At 44.2% G+C, this 25,700-nt stretch overlaps 1 protein-coding gene across 4 annotated transcripts in view; it reads left to right on the top strand.

The window, feature by feature from the left end:
* Nucleotides 1–25,700, top strand: part of ELAPOR1 (endosome-lysosome associated apoptosis and autophagy regulator 1) — a 104,865-nt gene that overhangs the window by 56,005 nt on the left and 23,160 nt on the right. Inside the window, exons 2-8 of one of the 4 annotated variants that reach the window (XM_004388035.2) lie at nt 2,201–2,321; nt 4,383–4,575; nt 15,587–15,734; nt 16,269–16,349; nt 16,924–17,029; nt 17,202–17,351; nt 23,966–24,054. In XM_004388035.2, the coding sequence (XP_004388092.1) occupies nt 2,201–2,321; nt 4,383–4,575; nt 15,587–15,734; nt 16,269–16,349; nt 16,924–17,029; nt 17,202–17,351; nt 23,966–24,054 (888 nt within the window). The remainder of the gene's footprint in view (nt 1–2,200; nt 2,322–4,382; nt 4,576–15,586; nt 15,735–16,268; nt 16,350–16,923; nt 17,030–17,201; nt 17,352–23,965; nt 24,055–25,700) is intronic. The other 3 variants (XM_004388038.3, XM_004388036.2, XM_004388037.2) reach the window with 3 other exon arrangements.

Here is a 25,700-nt window from a genome sequence, read left to right as displayed (position 1 = left end):
CCTGAGGGGGCAGTTCTAGTCTGTCCTATAGGGTCACTATGAGTTGGAATCGACTCAACTGCAAAGGGTTTAGTTTTTGTTTTTGTTTTTGTTTTTTTTTTTTGGTCCACGATTTTGTCATCTGATGTGATTTTCCTGTGTTGTAAATCCTGCCTCTATGACGTTAATGAGGCGGGATTAGCAGCAGTTATGTTAATGAGGCAGGACTCAGTCTACAAGATTAGGGTATGTCTTAAGTCAATCTCTTTTGAGATATAAAAGAGAGAAACCAGAGAGACAGGGGGACCTCATACCACCGAGAAAGCAGTGCCAAGGGCAGAGCATGTCCTTTGGACCCGGGGTCCCTGTGCTGTGCTGAGAAGCTCCTAGTCCAGGGGAAGATTGATGTCAAGGACTTTCTCCCAGAGCCGACAGAAAGAGAAAGCCTTCCCCTGGAGCTGACACCCTGAATTTGGACTTCTAGCCTATTAGACTGAATAAAATAAATGAGAGAATAAACTTCTGTGTGTTAAAGCCATCCACTTGTGGTATTTCTGTTATAGCAGCACTAGGTAACTAAGACATAGATTAAAGCCAGTTGCTGTCTAGTGGACTCTGACTCATGGCAACCCCATGTGTGTCAGAGTAGACCTGTGATTCATAGGGTTCTCAGTGGCTGATTTTCGGAAGTAGACCACCAGGCCTTTCTTCCAAGATGTGCCTCTGTGTGGATTTGAACCTCCAACCTTTCAGTTAGCAGCCGAGCACGTTAACTGTTTGCACCACCCAAGACTTTATGATTAGATTACCAGCTCCAAATCTGTCTCATTTTTCATCTCAGCTCCTTGCCCTTATACGTGTTATGCAATCATGCTTTCATGTGAACTAAAGGGGAATATTAATTCTATTTTCCTTATGGATTCAGTAATACAAAGTACCTCTGGGCCTGGATATAGTTTTAGGTAAGTGCAGATTGTAAAATACTTGTCAGAGCCAAAATCGTTAATTCCACGCTCTGTTGTTTATTACAAGATTTAAAAGAGTAAGAAACGCTTAAGGGTATTTGGCACGTCTATTGTGTTTTCTTTCTCTCAAGTAGTGCTTTTTTTGTTATTTTCTTGTTGTTATTTAGTGTTTGATTTGGCTACTTTGTTGTTATTATTCAGTTTCTCCTTAGTTCGTGTTGTTGTATGCCATCAAGTAAATTCCTACTCATAGTGACCCTATAGGACGGACTACAACTGCCCCATAGGGTTTCCTAGGCTGTAATCTTTACGGAAGCAGACTGCCACATATCTTTCTTATGAAGAGTACCTGGTGGGTTCAACCCACCCACCTTTCAGCTGGCAGCCGAGCACTTAACCAGTGCACCACCAGGGCTCCTTTTAGTTCAGGTAAAGCAATTGGACTGTGAGTTTCCTGTTGAGCAGAGAAATTAGGCACAGACAAGGTCACGTGTTGAGAGCACATCACCTACCTGGGCTAAATATGACACTTTCATCAAATCCAAGGGAGGAATCCACGGTCTCTCTGGGCAGAAGGGAACACGAGGAACATAGGGAAATGGAAGTACAGCTTTCATGCAATCCTTCGTAAATTTTTCATAGGCCAGTTCTTACATTTAGGATGTCCTTGCTTATCAACTCTACAGTTTGGGGCAAGAAAACGCCCTCTGTTCTAGCGTGTTCTTTAGTCACCTTCCTGCATCCCCCTGGTCCATCAGGACTTTATTATACACAACAACAAAGAAAGCCACACAGGAAATGGATTTCTAGGGACTAGGTCATGTCCCTGGGTGGTGCAAATGGTTTGTGCTTGACTACTAACCTAAAGGTTGGTGGTTCGAACCCACCCAGTGACACCACGGTAGAAAGGCCTGGTGATCTTCTTCTATAAAGATGACAGCCAAGAAAACCCTATGGAGCATTTCTACTCTGTAACACGTGGGGTCGCCATGAGTCGGAATCAACTCAAAGGCAGCAGATTTAAGGACTAAATTATGGCCTAATGGGGAGGAATGGTCCAAATTATTATGGTCACTGTATATAGCTCGTAACAGTCATTTCGGCACCAGGATGCCTTGCTCTCCACCAGGGATCCAAGGGCCCATTACTGTAATGGCAAGTGTCAGAACCACTGTGCTGGGTAGGAAGCAGGTGGGAAGGTGTTAATGCTTGACCGCTACTAATGCACATTTTGCCCACTCTTCTCTCCCTTGCAGTCTGAGTACCACTATGAGTACACGGCGTGTGACAGCACAGGTTCCAGGTGGAGGGTCGCCGTGCCGCACACCCCAGGCCTGTGCACCAGCCTCCCCGACCCCATCAAGGGCACCGAGTGCTGTAAGCAGCCATAATTCTCCAGGGCCGCCCTGCCCCTCAGCCTTGGCTTCCACCCCAAGCCAGCCCCTTCCTGACTGTGCAGCTGCCTTAGGGAACCAGATCTTTCCCCCAGGTAGCCTCTACCCTCAACCCTTTTGAAATTTGGTGCAGAAATTTCATTTCATGGATGCATATTGAGTATCTGAATTTGCTTTTATTTATTTTTTTAATTTAAATTCCATCAGAGGCTAAGCATAAGTAATTCCAGCTGTGCGCCCCTCAGATATTTTGTCTGCTTGCATCTGTTTTCTTTTTTGTCTGCGCATTTCTATCCAATTTACACTCACCAGCCACAATCAGTCATTAGGGAAGATTACGTTTTGTTTTTGTTCTTGAAAAGGAAGCCAGAGAAAATGAATTTCTGCAGCCACAGCCCTTTAAAATGCACTGGGCGTCAGTTCAGGGAACAAGAATCTTCCCTGACTGATGGATCTGACTGTGCAATTAGAAAGATGGTGGCTCTGTGACTCTGTAGTCCAAACTTTTCTACAATTGACAGCTGTTTCCCCTGCACTGTTCTCTTAGGAATGCAAAGGGGACAAGAATAAAAATCAGGGACCAGAATTAAGGAATAGTTGAAGATCTGGAAACAAGCTTAAGGGCATTTAAACTTTAAAATGAGTTTAGCATAGTACCTGGTTCAGTAGGTGAACAAGTCAATACTTGTTAAATGAATGAATGGTTATTGCTAAGATCTGAGATGTGGCTAATGGAAACAAAGCATCCATCTTCTGTGAGCTCATCCAACTTTACTGAGCTCCTACTCTGTGCAAGCACTGTGTTGTGCATGTGCTGTGTGACCCACAAAGATTAATCAGGCACCTCCTCTGCTTCCAGAAGCTGGTGGAGGGAGCAGGCGTTCATCCATTCATTTTTTTCAGCAAACCCGCATGGAGCTCTGCTGTGTCTGTCTGTGCCAGCCACGGTGCTAGCCATCAATACAATGTGATAGTACGATGCGACAAAGAATGGGGGTGACAGGTGCTTAGGGATCAGGAACCACAGGGAGAACCACTTGAGCAAAAGTTTGAAGGTGGAAGCACAGCGGACACATTCAGGCAAGAGCATGCAGTCCAGGGTGGAGGCAACACAAGGAAGGTGATGGATGGGGTTGGGGTAGAGAAAGGTCTATAGTGGGAGATTGAGCTGGAAAGTTGGGTTGCGGCAAATTGTGGAAGACTTTGGATGCCAGACTGAGAACTTAATTCTCTAGCCAAAGGGGAGTACCTTGTTATTTTTTAAGTCAGAGGGAAGTAGTACCAGGTCAGTGTTTTAGAAAGATACCTCTGACCACAGAATGAGCAAGAACAGGGAACAAGGAACTAGTTAGGAGGACATTACAATGGTTGAGTTAACAGGTCATAAGAACCTCAGCTAGCGTGGTGGCAGTGCAACCGGAAAGGAGGAGACAGGCCAGAGACACAAGGGGGAAATTTAAGGCTGAAGGGCTGTGCACCACTCACAGAGGTCAGCACCAGAGACGCTGACATCTTCTCCACTGGAGAGCTCTGGGAATGGCCAGGGCCCCTCATCCTAGGAAACAAGACAGTCAGGGACAAACCAAAGTCCTGCAGTAAGGCAGACCTCCCATGCTTTAAAACTTTTTTTTAATAACAGCTTTACTGACATATAATTCACATACCATAAAATGCATCCTTTTAATATGTACAATTCAGTGGTTTTTAGTATATCCACAGAATTATGCAACCATCACCACTATCTAATTTCAGAACATTTTCATCACCTCAAAAAGAACGCTTGTACCCATCAACAGTCTCTCTCCACACCTCCCTCCCCCCAGCCACTAGCATCCTCGAATCCATTTTCTGTCTCTGTGGATTTGCCTATTCTGCACATTTCATGTAAATTGAATCATGCAATATGTGCCACAGCCCTGAATCTTAACAGGCCAAACTAGATCCCAGTCCTGTGCTCTCACTTTAGGATGCCCACTGCGCATCTACTTCTCCTGGGGTAGCAGTGGTCTCATCACTCCTTCCCTGTCCCTGCTCTGTTTTCCAGCCTTCTCTTGCAATGCAGGGGAGTATCTGGATATGAAGGACCAGTCTTGTAAGCCATGTGCCGAGGGCCGCTACTCCCTGGGCACTGGCATCCGGTTCGATGAGTGGGATGAGCTGCCGCACGGCTTTGCCAACCTCGCAACCAACATGGAGATGGAAGATGGTGTCACTGAGTCCACAGAGAACTGCACTTCGTGAGTTCTCCTTCTGTCCTGGGGGAAGGGCTGCAGGGAGGGCTGGGCAGCTCCTCCTCTCCTCCTGCGGCTGGGCAGGAGGATGGAGCGGGGAGGGACCCACGCTGCCAGGGTGAGGGCTGGGACAGGTCCCCCGGATGCTGGCTCCGATTTCCACCATTGCCCACCCTTACTGACTGGAGTTTACCAGGGACTGACAGACATTTTTGAGAAGTGAGAAACATAGGGGAGTAGATGTCTTAGTTATCTAGTGCTTCTATAACAGAAACACCACAAGTGGATGGCTTTAACAGAGAGAAATCCACTTCTTCACAGTAAAGCAGGCTAAAAGTCCAAACCCAGGGCATCAGCTCCAGGGGAAGGGTTTCGCTCTCTGTCAGCCTTCTCATCAAGTTCCCCCGGACTAGGCACTTCTCCACACAGGGACCCCGGATCCAAAGGACACACTCTGCTCCTGGCACTGCTTTCTTGGTAGTATGAGGTCCCCCTGTCTCTCTGCTCACTTCTCTCTTCTATATCTCAAGAGATTGCCTCAGGATACAATCCAGTTTTGTAGATTGAGTCCTGCCTCACTAACAGAACAGCCACCCATCCTCCCTCATTAACATCATAGAGGCAAGATTTACAATGTATTGGAAAATCACACTATACCGGGAATCATGGCCCAGCCAAATTGATACACACATTTTCTGGAGAGACATAATTCAATCTATGACAGTAGAGATGGATAAAGGGGACTAGGCTAAATGGCTCAGTCCATTTAAAACTAAACCCAGTTAGGGTTACACTATAGACTTTTAGATCAGCCACTAAACTTCCTCTCTTCAAATGGAACACCATGTACAAAGGGTTGCATAACTTCCTGACTTTGGTGCTAACTTCTAAAACTGGCTCTGCCACACCTGAGTTCATGGGTTCTGGGGGGAGAGCAGGACAAGAGCTTTGGTCAGTAGTAGCTAAGATCTACGGTAGCCTCGAGACCTGATGACCAGAAATTTTTCTGGCTCAGAAGATCTTTTCCAGAAATTGAAAATCTCAGCTTGGAGAACTGGTAGGCTATCCCTATCATACCGTTGCACATTTAAGTCCAGGGATAGGAATTAAATTATATGTTTTCTATGTGCTAGGGGAGTCCCTGGTGGTGCAAACAGTTAACATGCTTGACTGCTAACTGAGATTGGAGTTTCGAGTCTACCCAGAGGTGCCTTGGAAGAAAGGTCTGGTGATCTACTTCCAAAAAATCATCCACTGAAAACTCCATGGAGCACAGCTCTACTCTAACCCACATGGTGTCACCATGAGTCAAAATCACCTCAGTGGCAACTGGTTTTTAATGTGCCAGGCACTGTGCTGGATGCTTTACATATGCTATCTTCAGTAATCCCACAAGAACCCTGTGAAATAGGTACTGTTGTTCCCATTACACAGATGAGGAACTGGAGGCTCAGAGAGGTTAAGTGACTTGCCCTTTATTACCCTGCTTGCAGCTAGTGGATTGGAATTCAAACCAAGCCCCATGCTTTCTGCTGCCCCATGCTGCCCCCTTCAAATAGCTTTTGTTATGTGCAAGGCAATGTTGGGAGCTGGGAAATAAGAGTGGGGTGCAGAGATGTAAAAGGCAATCGTATAGTGCTCTTTGTTAAATATTGGCAATGAATATGGGAGGAAAGTAAATGAAAGTTCTTCTTAGACCCAAGCAATCAAATGGATGAAAAGGACTTAATGGCATTACACTTGGATTTCTAAAACTGGTGGTGACTTCTCCCATTCCTATACTCAAATCTTCTAGACGTACCATTGTCTGAGCCAAGTAACAGGCATTTAATAGTCCAATTTTAAAGTTATTTTAGAGTTCCGATTTTCAGTGTCGAAGTCATTAGCATGACAAGGCCAGGCTTGATCTTGGAGGTAGAGATAAAGCTGCAGGGGATTAGAGCTGGAGGGAGAGGGAATGTGTGGGTTAAAACAGCCAACCCCCACTTAAGCCCTAACAGCCAATGTGATTGACCCTGGGCGAGGTAAGGGGCTGGCTCACTCCATCAATTCCTGCCTGTGCAAAGAAAGGGTTTCTCATTTCCCTGGGGTCCTCACTGAGAGTCCAGAAATCATTATCTCTCAGCCAGGCAAGATGTGGGCTCATTAATAGCCCATCTCAGCGAGGAGGAAGTACTTCCACAGCACACACTGTTTCAGGGTCTGGATCTCAAGGAACCCCACGGCATCCCTGGAAGGGAGGGAAAGGATGTTTCTCCTCTGCAGAAATGGACAGGGAATGGCCACCTGGAGAGGTTTTGTGGTTTCCCTGCCCGTCTGGTGCCGAGATCCCAAGCATCTGGCTTTCCTGTTCAACTGTGTGTTTACCTAAATCCAACCCCATTGCCTCCAACCTTACCCAAGCCAACGTCACCTCCTGCCTGTTCTGCCACAAGAGCCTCCCAACTTGCTTCTGCCTCCACTCCCAAGGCCTCTGCCTCCAGGCCACTGCCTCCTCAGCAGCCAGACTGATCTTAAAGCACGAATCCAATCACATACTTTCCTGCTCAATACCCTGGATTCTGTGGATTCCTATTGTTCGTGGGATAAAATCCAGTTCGTTCCCATGGACTGCAAGACTCTTCCCAGTCCGACCTCTGTCCTCTGCCCAGTTCTCCAGTTTCTTTCAAGAACTTTCCTTCTTGCTTATTATGCTCTGGCCACACTGGCACCAGGTTCCCTCCCTCCTCAGGGCCTTTGAATACACCCTCTTCTCCATCTCTTCTCCTAGCTCTCTCCTACTTATCCCTCAGCTCTCAGCCTAAATGTCACTTGCTCAAAGAAGCCCTCCCTAACCTCACAGACTCTTATTACACATTCTTGTATCATCATATGTTTCTCTTTATGTCCCCTATTACAGTTGTTATTAGATGGTTAATTGTGCAATTAGGTGTTAAGTTTCTGTGTCCTCTACTAGAAACAGAATGCAAGCTCCAAGAGGGAAGGGATGGGGTCTGTCTTGTTCCTTGCCTTATCTCCAGGCTGTAACAGAGTGTCCAACATAGAGTAGACACAAAATAAATAATTGGGAACAAAACAGACCAATAGAACAGTTTCCAAGGCGGAATCCTAAGCCTTCAGGGGCTCATCCCTGGTTCCTGGGTAGAGGTCACAGGGCTAAGGTGCTGGAAACAGTCTATCAGAGACTGCGATAAATAAGAGGGAACAGGAGTGAAGAGTATATTATAGAAAGGATGTTGTATATTGCCAACAACAACAACAAAAGAAAACAAACACACTGCTGTCCAGTCAATTCCTACTCACAGCAACCCAAAAGGACAGAGTAAAACTGCCCCATAGAGTTTCCAAGGAGCACCTGATGGATTCAAAGTGCCGATCTTTTGGTTAGCAGCCATAGCTCTTAACCACTACACTCGCCACCAGGGTTTCTTGTTGTATATTAGTGAAGAAGAAAGAGCAGATGTCCAAATACTGTGAAGGTGAAGACAAGAATGAAAGATGTAAACACTGAAGAGATCTCAAATAAGCAAATACATATTGTTGTTGTTGTTAACTGAGTTGCCACGGAGTCGGCTCCAACTCGTGGCGACCTTACGTATAACAGATTGAAACGTTGCCCAGTCCTGCGCCATCTTCATGGTTGCTAATATGCTCAAGTCCATTGTTGTGGCTATTGTGTCTATCTGTCTCATTGAAAATTTCCCTCATTTTTGCATGATGTCTTTCTCTAGTGATTGTTCTTTCCTGATGACCATATAGACCAAAGGTTATTAGCAGTTACTAGAGTGGGTGAGCCCTGGTGGCACAGTGGTTAAGCACTCAGCTCCGAGGAAGAAAGATGTGGCAATCTGCTTCCATAAAGATTACAGCCTTGATGGTTCAATATTAGAAAATCAATCAAAGTAATCCACCACATAAATAAAAGAAAAGAATCACATAATCATCTCAATTGACACAGAAAAGGCATTTGACAAAGTCCAACACCCATTCCTGGCAAAAACTCTCAATAAAATAGGTATAGAAGGGAAATTTCTCTACATAATAAAGGGCATCTATGCCATCATTCTTAATGGAGAGAGGCTGAAAACATTCCCCTTGGAAACAGGAACAAGACAAGGATGCCCTTTATCACCACTCCTATTTAACATTGTGCTGGAAGTCCTAGCTACAGCAAAAAAGAAAGAAAAAGAAATAAACGGCATCCAAACTGGTAATGAAGAAGTTAAACTGTCCCTATTTGCCGATGATATGATACTATACATAGAAAACCCAAAAGACTACACGAGAAAACTACTGGAACTAACAGAAAGATTCAGCAGAGTAGCAGGATACAAGATAAACACAGAAAAATCAGTTGAAGTCCTATATACCAATAAAGAGAACAAGAAAAAGGAAATCAGGAAAGCAATACCATTTATAATAGCCTCTAAAAAAATAAAATACTTAGGAATAAATCTAACCAGGGATGTAAAAGACCTATACAAAGAAAACTACAAAACATTACTGCAAGAAACCAAAAGAGATCTACATAAATGGAAAAACATACCATGCTCACCAATAGGTAGACTCAACATTGTGAAAATGACAATTCTACCCAAAGCAATTTACAAATACAGTGCAATCCCAATCCAAATACCAACAACGTTCTTTAACGAGATGGAAAAACTAATCATTAACTTTATTTGGAAAGGGAAGAAGCCCTGGATAAGTAAAGCACTATTGAAGAAGAAGAAGAAAGTAGGAGGACTTGCACCACCTGACCTCAGAACCTACTATACAGCTACGGTAGTCAAAACAGCCTGGTACTGGTACGACGACAGATACATTGACCAATGGAACAGAATTGAGAACCCAGATGTAAATCCATCCACCTGTGGTCACCTGATCTTTGACAAGGGCCCAAAGTCCATCAAATGCGGAACAGACAGTCTTTTTAACAAATGGTGCTGGCAAAACAGGATGTCCATCTGCAAAAAAGATGAAACAGGACCCATACCTCACGCTATATACAAAAACTAATTCAAAATGGATCAAAGACCTAAATATAAAGCCAAAAACTATAAAGTTCATAGAAGGAAAAATAGGATCAGTGCTAGGGGCCCTAACACATGACATTAACAGGATATAAACCATAACCAACAACACACAAACCCCGGAAGATAAGCTAGATAACCGGGATATTCTAAAAATCAAACACCTATGCTCTTCAAAAGACTTCATTGAAAGAGTAAAAAGAGAACCTACAGACTTGGAAAAAATTTTTGGACATTAAAAACAGACAAAGGTCTAATCTCTAAAATGTATAAGAAAATCCAACACCTGTACAAAAAAAAGATTAATAATCCAATTACAAAATGGGCAAAGGAAATGAACAGACACTTCACCAAAGAAGACATTCAAGCAGCCAACAGACACATGAGGAAATACGATCACTAGCCATTAGAGAAATGCAAATCAAAACCACAATGAGATACCATCTCACCCCGGCATTACACAGTATGAATCAAAACCACTGGAAATAACAAATGTTGGAGAGGCTGCAGGGAGATTGGAACTCTTATGCACTGCTGGTGGGAATGCAAAATGATTACAACCATTTTGGAAAATGATATGGTGCTTCCTTAGAAAGCTAGAAATAGAAATACCATACGATCCAGCAATCCTACTCCTAGGTATATATCCTAGAGCAGTAAGAGTCATCACACAAATAGATATACGCACACCCACGTTTATTGCAGCATTGTTCACAATAGCAAAAAGATGGAAACAACCTAGATGCCCATCAACAGATGAGTAGATAAGCAAGCTATGGTACATACACACAATGGAGTATTATGCAACAATAAAGAACAATGATGAATCTACGATGCATCTCATAACATGGATGAAAATGGAGGGCATTATGCTGAGTGAAATAAGTCAGTCACAAAAGGACAAATATTGTATGAGACCACTACTGTAAAAAGTCATGGAAAGGTTTACACACAAAAAGAAACAATCGTTGACGGTTATGAGGGATGGGAGGGGTGGGGATGGAAAAACACTAAATAAACAATAGATAAGTGGTAGCTTTGGTGAAGGGTAAGACAGTACACAATACTGCGGAAGCCAGCACAACTTGTACAAGGAAAGGTCATGGAAGCTCCATAGACACATCCAAACTACCTGAGGGACCGAATTGCTGGGTGGAGGGCTGTGGGGACCATGGTCTCAGGGAACATCTAGCTCAATTGGAGTAACATAGTTTATAAAGAAAAATGTTCTATGTTTTACTTTGGTGAGTAGCATTTGGGATCTTAAAAGCCTGTGAGCAGCCATCTAAGATACTCCACTGGTCTCATCCCTTTGGGAGCAAGGGAGAATGAAGAAAACAAGATACAAGGAAAAGATTAGTCCAAAGGACTAATGGACCACAGCTACCACGGCCTCCACCAGACAGAGTCCAGTACAACTAGATGGTGCCTGGCTACCACCACTGACTGCTCTGACAGGGATCACAACAGAGGGTCCCCGACAGAGCTGGAGAAAAATGTAGAACAAAATTCTAACTCACAAAAAAAGACCAGACTTACTGGCCTGACAGACTGGAGAAATCCTGACAGTATGGCCCCTGGACACCCTTTTAGCTCAGTGGTGAAGTCACTCCCATGTTTCTCTGTTCAGCCTGGCATTGGACAGCCTCATGAAACAAAATGGGGGCACAACAGCCCAGGGACAAGGGCTAGAAGGCAGGAGGGGACAGGAAAGCAGGTAATAGGGAACCCAAGGTCTAGAAGGGAGAGAGTTGACATGTGGGGTTGTTAACCAATGCCATAAAACAATATGTGTACTAACTGTTTAATGAGAAACTATTTGTTCTGTAAACTTTCATCTCAAGTACAATAAAAAAAAATTTTTTAAAAAAAGATTACAGCCTTGGAAACCCTATGCGGCAGTTCTACTCTGTCCTGTAGGGTTGCTTATGAGTTGGAATCAACTCAGTGGGAATGGGTTTGGTTTTTTGGTTTGTATAGGGTGGGTGGGAGGGGGAAATAAGGGGTTATTGCTTAAGGAGTACTGAGATTCTGTGAAGGGGATGAAAAAATTTAGAAACAAATAGTGGTGATGATTATACAGCATGGTGAACGTCATTAATGTGACTGAATTGTACACACAAAAATGGTTGGATTGGACTGGACTGTGGGACATAAAGTGATACTCGTGAGGAGTGTGCCTCTTAGCTCAAGTAGATACAAGAGACAAAATGGGAAGCTTCTGTCCTGAGGTGAGATGGGAAGGCAGAGAGGGTTAGGAGCTGGTTGAATGGACATGGGGAATCAGGGGTGGAAAGGAGGAGTGTGCTGTCATAGTTTGTGGAGAGCAATTAGGGTCACATAACAATGTATGTATAAATTTTTGTATGGGAGACTAACTTGAAATGTAGACTTCATTTATACTACAACAATAAACAAGATAAAATAAAATAAAATGAAAAAAATGGTTGGATTAGTAAATGTTTTGTTATATACATTTCACCACGATAAAAATGAAAAAAAGAGAGAAAAAGAGATCACAAACATTGGAAGCTTCCAAGTTTGCCTGTACACTTTCTTCTTTTTTTCATGAACTTATGGTACAGTGTCATAAGTGTGAGCTAGGCTAGAGTCACAGTGCCTGGAGGGCTGGCTATGCAAGAAGAGTCCTGTGAAAATCTCTGCTTCCCCAGGGACGTGGTGAAATGAAGTGTGTATAAGCATATAACAGCTGAGGACCTTGGGCAAGTTTCCTAACTGCCTCTGTGCCTCAGTTTCCTCATTCTAGAAATGAGGATACAAAGAATACCCTCTTACAGGTTGAAATGAGGCACTTATTGTTGTTAGTTGCTGTTGAATCATTTCTGACTCATGGTGACCCCATGTGTGTCAGAGGAGAACGGTGTCCATAGAGTTTTCAACGGCTGATTTTTTTAAAGTAGATCACCAGGCCTTTCTTCCAAAGCACCTCTGGATGGACTTGAACCACCAACCTTTTGGCTAGTAGTCGAGTGCTTAACCATTTGCGCCTCCAGGGACCCAAATGAGGTGATACCTGTAAAGAATTTAGAACAATGTCGGACACTAGAAATCAATCAAAACATGTTGTTGTTATTGAGCATGAAATAATCTTTACCAGCGACAACTCTGACAAAAATCAGAATTGTGATGCATTTAGGAAATGTAACCCACTTATGGCCTCCTTTTAATAACTCACCAAACTTAGGGGGTTATTTATAGCTGATTCTGTGAAGCGCATCAGCATTAAGTGTCGTCTGTTCCAACAAGGAGAAATCAATGCCATTTAGGCTAGCTGGGGTATTTTGGATGAGTTCAGCTTAGGTATTTTCAATATGGTCCTGTTTTGGGAATAACACTGACTATTGAATAGCTGGAGGTATCATGTTGTTCTGACAAACACAGGTGGAAACCTGTAGACTAATTTTGGCTTCCCTTAGGTAGTCATCATTAAGCAATGGCAGACCTGGTCTGGTCTCAGGCAAAACAGTGAAATAGTGGGATTGTATTTGATCCTTATTTCCTACATTCATCCGTACAATCCCCCGAGTCCCTCCTGTGTGCTAGGCCCAGTGTTTGGTCCTGGGGATACAATCCTCCTGCCAAACTTTCTTTCACCCCCTGGGCCTTCCCAGATGTTGTTCCCTCTTCCTGGAACAAATTTCCTCCTTACTCCCTCTGTTTAATTCCTACTCATGCCTTAGGATAAACGTTACCTCCTCTAGGAAATCCTCCTTGACTCCTTTATCTGCCTCTACTATGTGTGCTCATAAAACCAGAAAACTAAACCCATTGCCCTTGAATCGATTCTGACTCCTAGTGACCCTATAGGACAGAGTAGAACTACCCCATAGGGTTTCCAAGGAGCGGCTGGCTGGTAGATTCAAACTGCCAAACTTTTGGTTAGTAGCCTGAGCTCTTAACCACTGTGCCACCATAGTGAGCAAGATAAGTATGGCTTCTGCCCTCATGGAATCTATAGGCCAGCCAGGAAGACAGACACTTAAATAAGAGTTAAAATAAAGTATGATCAGAAGAGGAAACTCAAATTGCAAATAAACTAAGAAAAGATGCTCAACCTCAGGAGTAATCAGGAAAACGAGATTGAAAGCACAGTTAGGGGCTACCTCATACAACATCATATTGGCAACAACATTAGAACCTGATGGTTCCAAGTTTGGGGAGGATGTGGTGCAACAGGAACTCTCTGACACTGCTGGAGAGATGTAAATTGGTACAACCGCTTTGGAGACCAATGTGGCAATAGCTGGTCCAGTTGGAGGTTCACACTCCCTCTGACCAAGCAGTTCTATTCCCAGGCATCCCACTCAGACATGTGTACAAGGAGACAGGAACAAGAGTGTTCATAGCAGGGTGTGAACACTAGCAAAAAATCAAAAACCATCTAAATGTCCATTAACAAGTAATGCATAAACAAATGTGGTAGAGCTATACAAGGGAATATTATACAGTAGTAAAAATGGAAGAAGTAGAGCTACATGTGTGAATATGGATGGATCTCACAATCATTATATTGAACCCACCCAATAAAAAGCATGTTGAAGAATATGTAAGTATGATACCATTTACATAAAGTTTAAAAGCATGCATAACAGCATCATACAATATGTTGTTTAGAGATGCATATATGATTAGTAAAAGATAGAGAAGTATATGGGAATGATGAACACCAAATTCAGGAAAATGGTTACTTGGCAGTGGGGAAGAGATTGTATGATAGGAAAGGGGGTAAGGTTAGCCAGATGTGCACAGGCTTTCTTAACAGGGCTTTGGGTAAATGAGTGTTCATTGTACCTTCTTTATGTCTTAAGTATTTCATAATGTATTTTAAAATAAATAAAATAAAGTAGTATTATGGCTATGATAAGGGAAACAGAGAGCTATGGGTACACATAGCAGAGGCAAATAAAGAAGTCAAGGAGGACTTCCTTGAGGAGGTGACGTTTATCCTAAGACATGAGTAGGATTTAAACAGAGGGAGGAAAGAGGAAGTGTGTTCCAGAAAGAGGGAACAGCATGTGAGAAGACCCAGAGGTGAGGGAAAATTTGGCAGAGAAATTGAAAGAAGTCCTGTATGACAGGAGCATAGAGAGTGGGGGAAGCATTTGGACTCTATTCTAAGAGCAACAGGGAGTCACGGGGGTTTTACACAGGAGAGTGCCATGGACAGATTTCTGTTCTGGAGGATCTCTCTGGCCACAGTGTGGAGAGTGGATTGGAGGGGGCAGGACTAGGTACAGAAAGATGAGCTAGGAGGCTGTTGGTGAGATGACGGTGATTGGGGGGCCTGGGGGGACATTGGGTAGGACAGATTTGAGAGAGATTTAGGAGGTAAAATAGACGTGACTGGGTTGATTGTGTCTGCGATTCTCTGGCTTTCTCCCTTCCCACCAAAACCAGTTACCTATAGCATCTTACAGTGGACATTTCCAGGAAAACAGGCTGGACGAGACTGGACCTCCAAGTACTAAAGAACAGCAGTGTCTATTGACTATTTTTGACAGCTTTGGAGTTGGGCAGGCCTGGGTTTGAATCCCGACTCTGCCACTTACTGGCTGCATGGTATTGGGCAAGGTACTCTCCAGGCCGTGGTTTTATTATCGATTAATTAGGAAAAAAATAAAGAAATCATGAATATAAAACACCTAGTTCAATACCTGGGAGATAGTAAGCAACCAATAAATGTTATCCACTGTCCCCACCTCACCTGCCATCTATTTCTGGGTGGTTCCATAGATTGTGGGGGAAACCTCTTTTCCTCATGTTGACTGTACGCCAGGCTTCTTAATTTGCCTCAGAGCTTCTTTTATCACTCATCACTAAGAATTTTCACAAGCTTCAGCTTGTGAACCATACATCTGGAATTCCCAAGGGACAGGGACCTAGCAGAACTTGAGACCTGCACGTAGCTCACAGCCAGGTGGGCTGTGACCCTGCCTGTGACCCCAGCTCCCATCTCTTCACAGGTCCAAGTGGATCCCTCGGGGTGACTACATCGCCTCTAACACAGACGAGTGCACAGCCACGCTGATGTACGCTGTCAACCTGAAGCAGTCGGGCACTGTCAGCTTTGAGTATTACTATCCAGACAGCAGCATCATCTTCGAGTTTTTCGTAAGCCCCTGGCCAAGGGTGGGGGGTGGGATGTCGACACTCTCCGAGGCTCAGACTCATTTGCAGGAGTCGTAAGCATAGGCCTGCTGGGGAAATCTGCACAGTGGTCTTCCCTCTGGATAAGCTGAGGCTTCAAGAGGCAAGAGAAGAGGCAGACGTCAGAGGACTCAGAGGGAGAGTAGAGTCTAGGAGATTTCTAGATGTTTGTCTTGCCCAGACATGAAAACAGCCTGTGAACGGCCTCTGGTTACAAGTTATTTCTTTAGTGTCAGTGCACAGACATTTCGTGTTTGTGCCACTGGCTCTGGACCTACTTCCAGGCTTGTGAGATTCTGAGCTCAGTCCCTGAAGGGAATGGGCAACTAAAGGAAATTCTATAGTCTCTCTTTGAGGTGGCAGAATATGGACATACTGCTCCCATGACTCGACCCCAAGGATCACCACAAGGGCCCTTTGGGGTCTGGAGCCGTGTGGGGTAAGGACCTCATTTTCTCGGAAAGCTGAGACTCTAATCCTGACCTCCTGCTACCGCAGGTACAGAACGACCAGTGCCAGCCCAATGTGGACGACTCCAGGTGGATCAAAACCACAGAGAAAGGATGGGAAATCCACAGTGTGGGTATCATAACTACCTTCTTCCTGAGGACTCCGGAAAGGGGCCAGGGACTTTCCTGCAAAGAGTGCTTCTCCCTTGTCTGGGCTTCCATCCCTCTGTCCCTAGGGGACAGGATCTGACATGATGAGAATGCTACAGTCTCTATCCTTGAGGCGGTGGAATATGGGCATGGGCTGACTTGCTGCTGCTGTAACTTGACCCCAAGATCAGTAGCTTCCCGGCCCTTAAAGCTGGGGGATGGATGACTAGAACCAGAAAGGAGTGAGGGGATGTCAGTCATGTTATCATCAGCACTCTCAGGTCCCCTATGGTCTCGCCATAAGAGAAGCTCAATGTGTATATGGCTGAAGGAGCAGTGGGAGGGGACACAAGAGGGTTCTAAGAGGAGGCTTAGAAGGAGAAAGGAAAAGCTAAGATGGAAGGAAGGGCCAAGTTGAGGAGTTGAGGGAGAGGATCAGAATAGACACTGTCATGCAGGCTGTAAAAGGAGGCATCCCAGGGAGAGGCTAGTCCAGTGGGTCAGCAATATCTATCTCTGCAACTGCACTAACTTCTCCTATTTGTGGTTTTTAGGTGGAGCTAAATCGAGGCAATAATGTCCTATACTGGAGAACCACAGCCTTCTCAGTGTGGTCCAAAGCACCGAAGCCTGTGCTGGTGAGAAACATCGCCATAACAGGTACAGAGAGCGGGGTCCGATCTGGGGCATGCTGCTGACTTCTGGCCTCTTAACTTTGAGGGGTGGCTGGGAGTCAGCCCCCAGGGGGCCTAATCTTGAGACTCAATCCTTGCTTCTGGGGCTCAACCTCGAGACTGAATCCTTGCTTCTTTGTGTCGTTCATCCTCCCTAGGGGTGGCCTACACTTCAGAGTGCTTCCCCTGCAAGCCAGGCACGTATGCAGCCAAGCAGGGCTCCTCTTTCTGCAAACTTTGCCCAGCGAATTCTTACTCAAATAAAGGAGAAACTTCTTGCCACCAGTGCGACCCTGACAAATACTCAGGTGATGTTTCTGAAGGTGGGAAGAGTTTGGCAGGGGGTACCACCCACAGGGCAAAACCATGAAGTAGAGCCATCCTTTTGGACAAGCTGAAGATGATTATTTTTAAACCCTTCCTTGTGAGACTCTGGAAGATTCTTGCCATTCCATATCTCCACTAATCACTCTAGAAATAAAAAGGAAATCTTTCAGTAAATATTTATCGAGCACCTGCTATCTGCTGGGTCCTATTCTAGGTGCTTGGAATATATCAGTGAGCAAAATAGAAGAAGATCCCTGTCCTCATGGAGTTTACATTCCAGTGGGTAAAGACAGACAATAAACAATAACTATAATAAATAAATAATAAATATCTAATAAGTTATATAACATGCTAAATGAAAAACCCAAACCCATTGCCATCGAGTCAATTCCGACTCATAGCAACCCTATAGGACACAGTAGAACTGCCCCATAGGGTTTCCAAGGAGCAGCTGGTGGATTCAAACTGCCAGCCTTTTGGTTAGCAGCAAATGCTTAACCACTGTGCCACCAGGGCTCCATATAACATGCTAAATGGTAAAAAACACCATGGTGTATAGATGAGCAAAAACACTTTGAGAGCAAGGGCTAAAGATGGAAGTTGCAATCCTTTATCAACCTGGGCATCCACTGAATTCAAAGCAAGCATTTTCAGGAATTCTGGGGTTCCTTGAACACAGTTTGAAAACCGCTGCTCTAAGGGAAAAGGAAGGGACAGCTGGAAGTAGCCTACTTCCACAGGCCCTGGGTAGCTTCCTAAAGCATCCTAATTTGATAAGGAGTACCTGATCATTTGAGGGAGTTTCGGGGGGTAGTAGGCCTCCGGTGATAGATGGGCAGTGTCCCCAAAGACCCCTCTGCTCAGGCACCCCAGTGGTTGGCACAGGGGCACTCTCCAGGGCAGGTTCTGAAACAAACAAGTGGAAGAGAGAAAGAGTCCCCTCACTTCCCCTGCAAACACTCATACCTATTCTACTTTTCCTTTCTTACACAGAACGATACACAAACCTTGCACAAGGCCCTCTCTCAAGCACAGCCCATATCTCTACAGACACACTAACACTCCACACAGGTGTTACAGTTTGTGTTTGCTCAGCCAAGACACGCCATTGACCTTGTGAACTGCGTATTTCTACACTATTCCTAAAACAAAAGTCGCATTTATCTATGCAGATCTTGCCAAGTGAGTGTAGTTTTCAGCCAGAACAGGAATGTTTACATTTGGGGGAAGTTTTTTTATCTGCAAGTCTCAATTCCTGTTTTTCCACTTGAATTTCTTATCCCTCCTCTGCCCCCACCACCCCCATCAATAGCATCCTTTGTTAGTCTAAGTCTCTAGCTCTCCCTCCAGGCCAGCAGTTGTGCAAGGGTTTGAAGGGTAAGGTGGTTCTGAAAAAAAACTGCCTAGGAGTATTTCGATCAACTCTGTGTAAGCAGCTTTTTATCTAGAAAGCTCTTATGAAAGTGTTAGGTTGGGAATCTGAATTCTTGGATTCTATTATTCTCCTTCTACCACTGATTTCTCAGTCTGCCCCTTTGACTTCATTTTCATTTTGAAGAACATGGATCAGCTTGTCGACTGCCTTTCCGGCTTGGGGTACAAACAGAGTCACATTCTTTTGGCACTTGACTCTTCCAGAATACAGGGTCAATAGGAGACTAGGAAAACCCAGGGAGAGAGATGAGAACCTATAATGGAATGTGCATGAGGGGGTGACAGAAGACTACTGAATCATCCATGTAGCAAATATATTCTGAGTGCCTGCCATGTGCCAGGCCCTGGGCTTAGTGCTAGGGTCACAGCTGAGCCAGCTCCAGGGACTGTTCTCCAGCTTATGTCTAAAAGCAGAATGTAACTATGTACTCACCTAAGTACACCATGGTGTAGTAGGTGCCGGGGTAGGAGCACTGGGGGTAGCATACATTGCAGTCCAGAAAGGGAAGTGACCAGTCCTCTCTGGAGAGGAAGGAAAGGATTCACTAACTATGGTCTTGAAAGATAAGCTAAGTTTTAATGAGTTGGTGATTCGATGGGGACAGGACTTTTGGGAGAGGAGAAGTGTGAGCCAAGGCCAGAAGGTTCAGGGAGCTGAGAATAATTCAGCATAGCTAGAGCTTAGGTGGAGAGAAGTAGCATCCAAGGCTAAGAGGTGGGCAGGGAACACATTATGGAGAGACCTTTATGTGCCAATGCTAAAAGTTGCTATTTGATCTTATCAGCAGTGGAGGCCATTAAAGAATTTTAAATTAGAGAGTAACATAATCTGGCTTATGTTTTTGAAAGACCACTCTGTCTGCCATGTGAAGACTGGATGAGGAAGGGACTGGCTGGAGGCACAGGCCATAGTTGGAAGAGTTTGCAGAATGGCGCCATTGCTGGTACCCAGGGCCTGAGCCAAGGTGGATCTAATAGGGATGGGGAATCTCTGGGTGGTACAAATGGTTAATGTGCTTGCCTGCTAACCGAAAGGTTGTTGGAGGTTTAAGTCTACCCAGAGGCACCTTGGAAGAAAGACCTTTGAAAACTCTATGCAGCACAGTTCTACTCTGGCACACATGGGGTCATGATGAGTCAAACCTGACTCGATGGTAACTGGTTTAATAGAGATGAAGATGGGAGAACTCAACAGAAGAAATATTAAGGACAAAGCCTTGACCAAAAATATCTTCTCACTGATATCTGAAATTTCATCATTAGGATTAAATCATTTGTGTTATGCTTCATGTTGTTGTTAGGTGCCGTCAAGTCAGCTCTGACTCATACCAACCCTGCGTACAACAGAGCAAAACATTGCCCGGTCTCGCACCATCCTCACAGTCGTTGCTATATTTGAGCCCATTGCTGCAACCACTGTGTCAATCCATCTTGTTGAGGGTCTTCTTTTTCACTGACCCTCTACTTTACCAAGCATGATGTTCTTCTCCAGGGACTGGTCCCTCCTGATAACGTGTCCAAAGTACGCGAGACAAAGTCTTGCCATCCTCATTTCTAAAGAGCATTCTGGTGATACTTCTTTCAAGACAGATTTGCTCGTTCTTCTGGCAGTCCGTGATATATTCAAGTATTCTTCACCAACACCATAATTAATACTATGCTTAATATTAGGGATTAAATTCCTAATAGAATGGCATGAAGTTTAAGAGCACGGACTCCAGAACTAAATTTCTAGGGTCCAAATCTCTTCTCCATCACTTGCTAACTGTGCTACCTTGGGGAAGTTTCTTGTTTGCACCTCAGTTTCCTTATCTATAATATGGGAATGACAATAATCATGTCTACCACATAGTGTTATTGTGAAGATTGATTGATTAATATAGGTAAAGGATTTAGGACAGTTGCTGGCATGTCATTAGCAGTAATTTTATTAATTTGTTCACATTAATGCCTATCCTTACAGTTGTCTTTTAACATGAAAATATCCTTGGTAGAGGCAGTAATAATAAGTCACTTGTATAGTACTTTACAATTTATAAAACGTTATCTCATTTGCTACTCATAGCATAGTGCAGGAGTGATTTCCCCATTTACAAATGAATAAAGACAGGAGCCCTGGTGTTGCAGTCGTTAAGTGCTTGGCTGCTAACCAAAAGGTGGCAGTTCAAACCCACCAGGAGCTCCCAGGAAGAAAGATGTGGCAGTCAGTTTCCATAAAGATACACAGCCTAGGAAATCCTATGGGGAAGTTCTACTCTGTCCTATAGGGTTGCTATAAGTCAGCATCAACTCCGTGGCAATGGGAAAGACAGGCTCCAAGAGGTGAAGGGATTTGCTCAGGGCCCGAGCTGGTATCTGAACTGGGCCTTGTGTTCATTGGATACGTAAATCTCAAGGAAAGTGTTTTCCTTTGATAAAATGGATCAGAATGAGAACATTGTACTCCTAGAGGTGGGGAGAAGATACTGAAAGGAGGAGGAAGGTGCAGAAAGTGGAAATGGGGCCCCCCAAGAAAACTCTGTCTTCTTTCAGTTTTGCACAGGCCAGTCCTACTTGTCACTCCCTCGCCAAACATCTAGGTGGATTTTTCAGACTTGACTAGCACCCACCTTTCATGCCTGGATGAAACCTGAGCTAGAAAAGTGAGGTCTGCCTCAGCATTTGAGTTAATCATTGATTAGAACCACCTTAATAGTTGTCAGTGTGTGAACAGCTGGACCATTTTTCTGAAACCTGGAACTAGGACGTCAGGTTGAGCAAATATTTGAGAAGCAGGAAGCGTTCTTCTGTGGAATTGCATTTTCTAACACATAACACGCAGTTTGCTAGAACTAATATGCAAGACCCTGAGAATCAGCAGATTTTCAACATGTTCCCCCAGATTTCTTCTGGCCAAGTCAGTCAAAAGCAGGAGTTCTATGCTGACTTAGACCTTCTACTTATTAACCAAGTAAATGAGCTGGGAAGACCCCAGCTGTTTCTCAGCCACCAGTTCCCTCTTGCCCAGGCTAATAAGACGGGCAATGTGCCATTGAGGGAACTCCCCAGTGCAGGCCAACAGGCTGTAATTAGGAGGTTGTCTAACCTAGGGATTCATTTGGTGTCTTGGGAAGAAGAAGGGATCTGTTGAGAAATAAGCTCTGAACTGGAAGGGAAAGAAGGAGGCTTTCAGTCCTTATTAAGTCTCCTGTTGTTGCTGCTGTGTGCCATTGAGGCAATTCCAAATCATAGCAACCCTACATGACAGAGTAGAACTGCCTCATAGGGTTTCCTAGGCTGTAATCTTTACAGTAGCAGATTACAAGGTCTTTTCTCCCACAGAGTGGCTGGAGGGTTCAAACCATCAGCCTTTTGGTTAGCAGCCAAGCACTTAACCATTGCACCACCACGGCTTCTTAAGTCTCCTGTACCAGTTACAAAACAACAATAAGCCCCACAAACCCAGATAATAATAAAACCACAAAACCAAACCTGTTGCTGTGGAGTTGATTCCAATTCATAGAGACCCTACAGGACAGAGTAGAAGTGCCCTGTAGGGTTTCCAAGATGCAGCTGGTGGATTCGAACTGCCACCCTTTTGGTTAGCAGCCAAGCACTTAACCACTGCACCACCAGGGCCCCAGATAATAATAGTCACCATCATTTACTGAATTCCTACTTACAATGTGCCAGGTATGTGCTGGCTCCAGCAAGATAGTTATTATTTCTGCTCTACAGACAAGAGAAGGTCCCTGTGTGGTGCAGATGATTTGTGCTCTACTATTATCTTAAAGGCTGATGGTTCGAACCCACCCTGAGCCACTGTGGAAGAAAGGCCTTGAGATCTGCTTCTATAAAGATTACAGCCAAGAAAACCCTATGGAGCAATTCTACTCTGTTACACCTGGGGTTACCATGAGTTGGAACTGACTCGATGGCAGTGGGTTTGTTTTTTGGTTTGAATAAACAAGAAAACCAAGGCTCAGAGTAGTTAACTGTCTTGCCTAAAGTCACACAGCTACTAAATGATGATGTGTAGTTCAAACTCAGATATGTCTGACTTAAAATCTCATTTTCACTATGTCATACTGCCTGCCAGGTTATATATATATATAGAGAGAGAGAGAGAGAAGTTCTTACCATTATTAAATGCTTATCTGCAGGTAACACAGTAATAATATTAGAAATAGTGTTAATAGTAGCAATAGTGTTGTACTGTGTACCCTATAAAGCAGTGGTTTTTATTCTGGAGTAAGTGGATTCCCTGGAAATTTTTATTTGCATGAATTGTGTATATTTTTCTGGGTGGAGAAAGCAGCTCTTTCTTCAAATTATTAAAAGAGTTTATAATTCAAAAAAAAGTGAAATCCATTACTTTAAAAAGGGATGCATTGAAATAGTTCTTGCTATCCAGGGTTTCATAGGGTTAATGCAAAACTAACATGGACATAAGAAGAACATTCAAGGTGGAATCAAACTGGTAGTTAATAACATTTTTTTAATTAGGTACAAGTCAAGGGTTAAATACAGTGCTGGGATGCTTGGGTTGGGGAAAGTGGAAGGAGCCTTACGTCTTAAGTGGAGTTTGAGGAAATTATCAACTTATTTGTCTAGGATGGTTTCATGGAGAAGGGGAAATTCAAGGTGGAAGGCATTCATTCTAGGCATGTATTATAAGAACATTCAGAGAAAGGATTAGAGTAGGAGCATGAAGGCAATGCCTCAATACTTCAGAAAGAGAAAAGCCACACCCACAATCAGGAATTCTGAGGCACCTGGAAGATGGCGAGTTTCAGGAATCTTGGGCTGGTGGTGGTTAACTTGGAGTCCTGCCAGGTGCTCTTTCCAGCTACATTTTCCCCTTACTGTGAGGCCAGTCCTTTGGCCAATCTACTTCTCCACACCTTGCCCCACAGTAAGGGGCCAGTGGTCTCTCATCAGCACCTGGGAGAGGGGCAAAGTGGCATCCATCCAGTCAGGCAGGGCTTTAGGGACTGGAAATGGAACTCAAGATGCTATTGAATGGGAAAGGGAAGAGGGGATGCGCAGGGTTTCTCTTTTCAGCAATATCTGTGTGGCGATTTACTACCGGGCCTTGGGCGTCTTGGGGTCATGAGCATGCGGTCAAGAGCTCTCCTTTCCTAAATAACTTCAAATATTTGTCCTTGCTTTTGCAATTTAGAAAAAGGATCCTCCACCTGTAAAGTGCGTCCAGCCTGCACAGACAAAGACTATTTCTACACGCACACGGCCTGTGATGCCAACGGAGAGGTGGGTAGCAAGGTTTTGGAGCCCCTTTCCCCTTGGTGGACTCTGTCTCTCCCTCGTTGGGTTTTTATGATCAAAGCCCACAGGCTCCCACAGTGACCCCAGGGCTAGTGAGTATCTTAGTTTCTTAGTGCTTCTGTAACAGAAATACCACAAGTGAGTGGCTTTAATGAACAGAAACTTATTTCCTCACAGTTTAGGGGGCTAAAAGTCCAAATTCAGGGAATGACTCTAGGGGAAGGCTCTCTCTGTCTGCTCTGGGGAAAATCTTTGTTTCAGCTTCTCTAGTCCAATATTCCTCAGTTCCTTGGAGATCTCCAGGTGGCATCTATCTTTTCCCCATTTGTGCTTGCTTGTCTCTGTGCCTAATAGCTCCTATTTTAGTTCTTTTTTTTCTTTTTCTTTTTTCCCGTACAAAAATTTATACATACGTTGTCATGTGACTCTAATTGCTCTCCTCATACTGTGAGAGCACACTCCTCCTTTCCACCCCTGATTTCCCATGTCCATTCAACCAGCTCCTAACCCTCTCTGCCTTCCCATCTCACCTCTGGACAGAAGCTGTCCGTTTAGTCTCTTGTATCTACTTGAGCTAAGAGACACACTCCGCACGAGTATCATATATGTTGCGCAGTCCTGTCCAATCCATGTCTGAAGAGTTGGCCTTGGAAATTGTTTTAGTTCTGTGCTGATAGAGAATCCAGGGGCCATGCTTTCCGGGGTTCCTCCAGTCTCAGTCAGAACATTAAGCCTGGTCTTCTTACTAGAATTTGAGTTCTGCACCCCATCTTTCTCCTGCTCCAACCAGGACTCTCTGTTCTGTTCCCTGTCAGGGCGGTCATTGGTAGTAGCCAGGCACCATCTAGTTCTTCTGGTCTCAGGCTGATGAAGTCTCTGGTTTATGTGACCCTTTCTGTCTCTTGGGCTACTACTTTCCTTATGTCTTTGGTGTTCTTCATTCTCCTTTACTTCAGGTAGTTGGGACAAATTGATGCATCTTAGATGACCGCTTGCAAGCTTTTAAGACCCCAGACACCACTCACTGAAGTAGGATGCAGACTATTTTCTTAATAAGCTTTGTTATGCCAATTGTCCTAGATGTCCCCTGAAAGCATGGTCCCCAGACCTCTACCCTTGCTAGTCTGTTCCTCAAAGTGTTTGATTGTATTCAGGAAACTTCTCAGCTTTGGTTTAGTCCAGTTGTGCTGACTTCCCCTGTAGTGTGTGTTGTCCTTCCCTTTACCTAAGTTAATTCTTATCTACTATCTAGTTAGTAAATAACCCTCCCACTCCCTCTCCGCCCTCGTAACCATCAAAGAATGTTCTCTTCTGTGTTTAAACCTTTTCTTGAGTTCTTATAATAGTGGTCTTATACAATATTTGTCCTTCTGTGACTGACTAAATTTACTCAACGTAATGATCCCCAGCTTCCTCCATGTTATGTTTCACAGCTTCATCGTTGTTCTTTATGGTTACGTAGTATTCCATTGTGTGGATATACCATAATTTGTTTATCCATTCGTCCATTGATGGGCACCTAGCTTGTTTCCATCTTCTTGCTATTGTGAACAGTGCTGCAATGAACATAGGTGTGCATATCTATCTATTCATGTGACGGCTCTTATTTCTCTAGGATATATTCCAAGGAG

Source organism: Trichechus manatus, unplaced genomic scaffold (assembly GCF_000243295.1).
Source record: "Trichechus manatus latirostris isolate Lorelei unplaced genomic scaffold, TriManLat1.0 scaffold00204, whole genome shotgun sequence".
Taxonomy (NCBI): domain Eukaryota; kingdom Metazoa; phylum Chordata; class Mammalia; order Sirenia; family Trichechidae; genus Trichechus; species Trichechus manatus.
The sequence above is the reverse complement of the archived record's forward strand: the minus strand, read 5'-3'. Positions and strand labels throughout refer to the sequence as shown.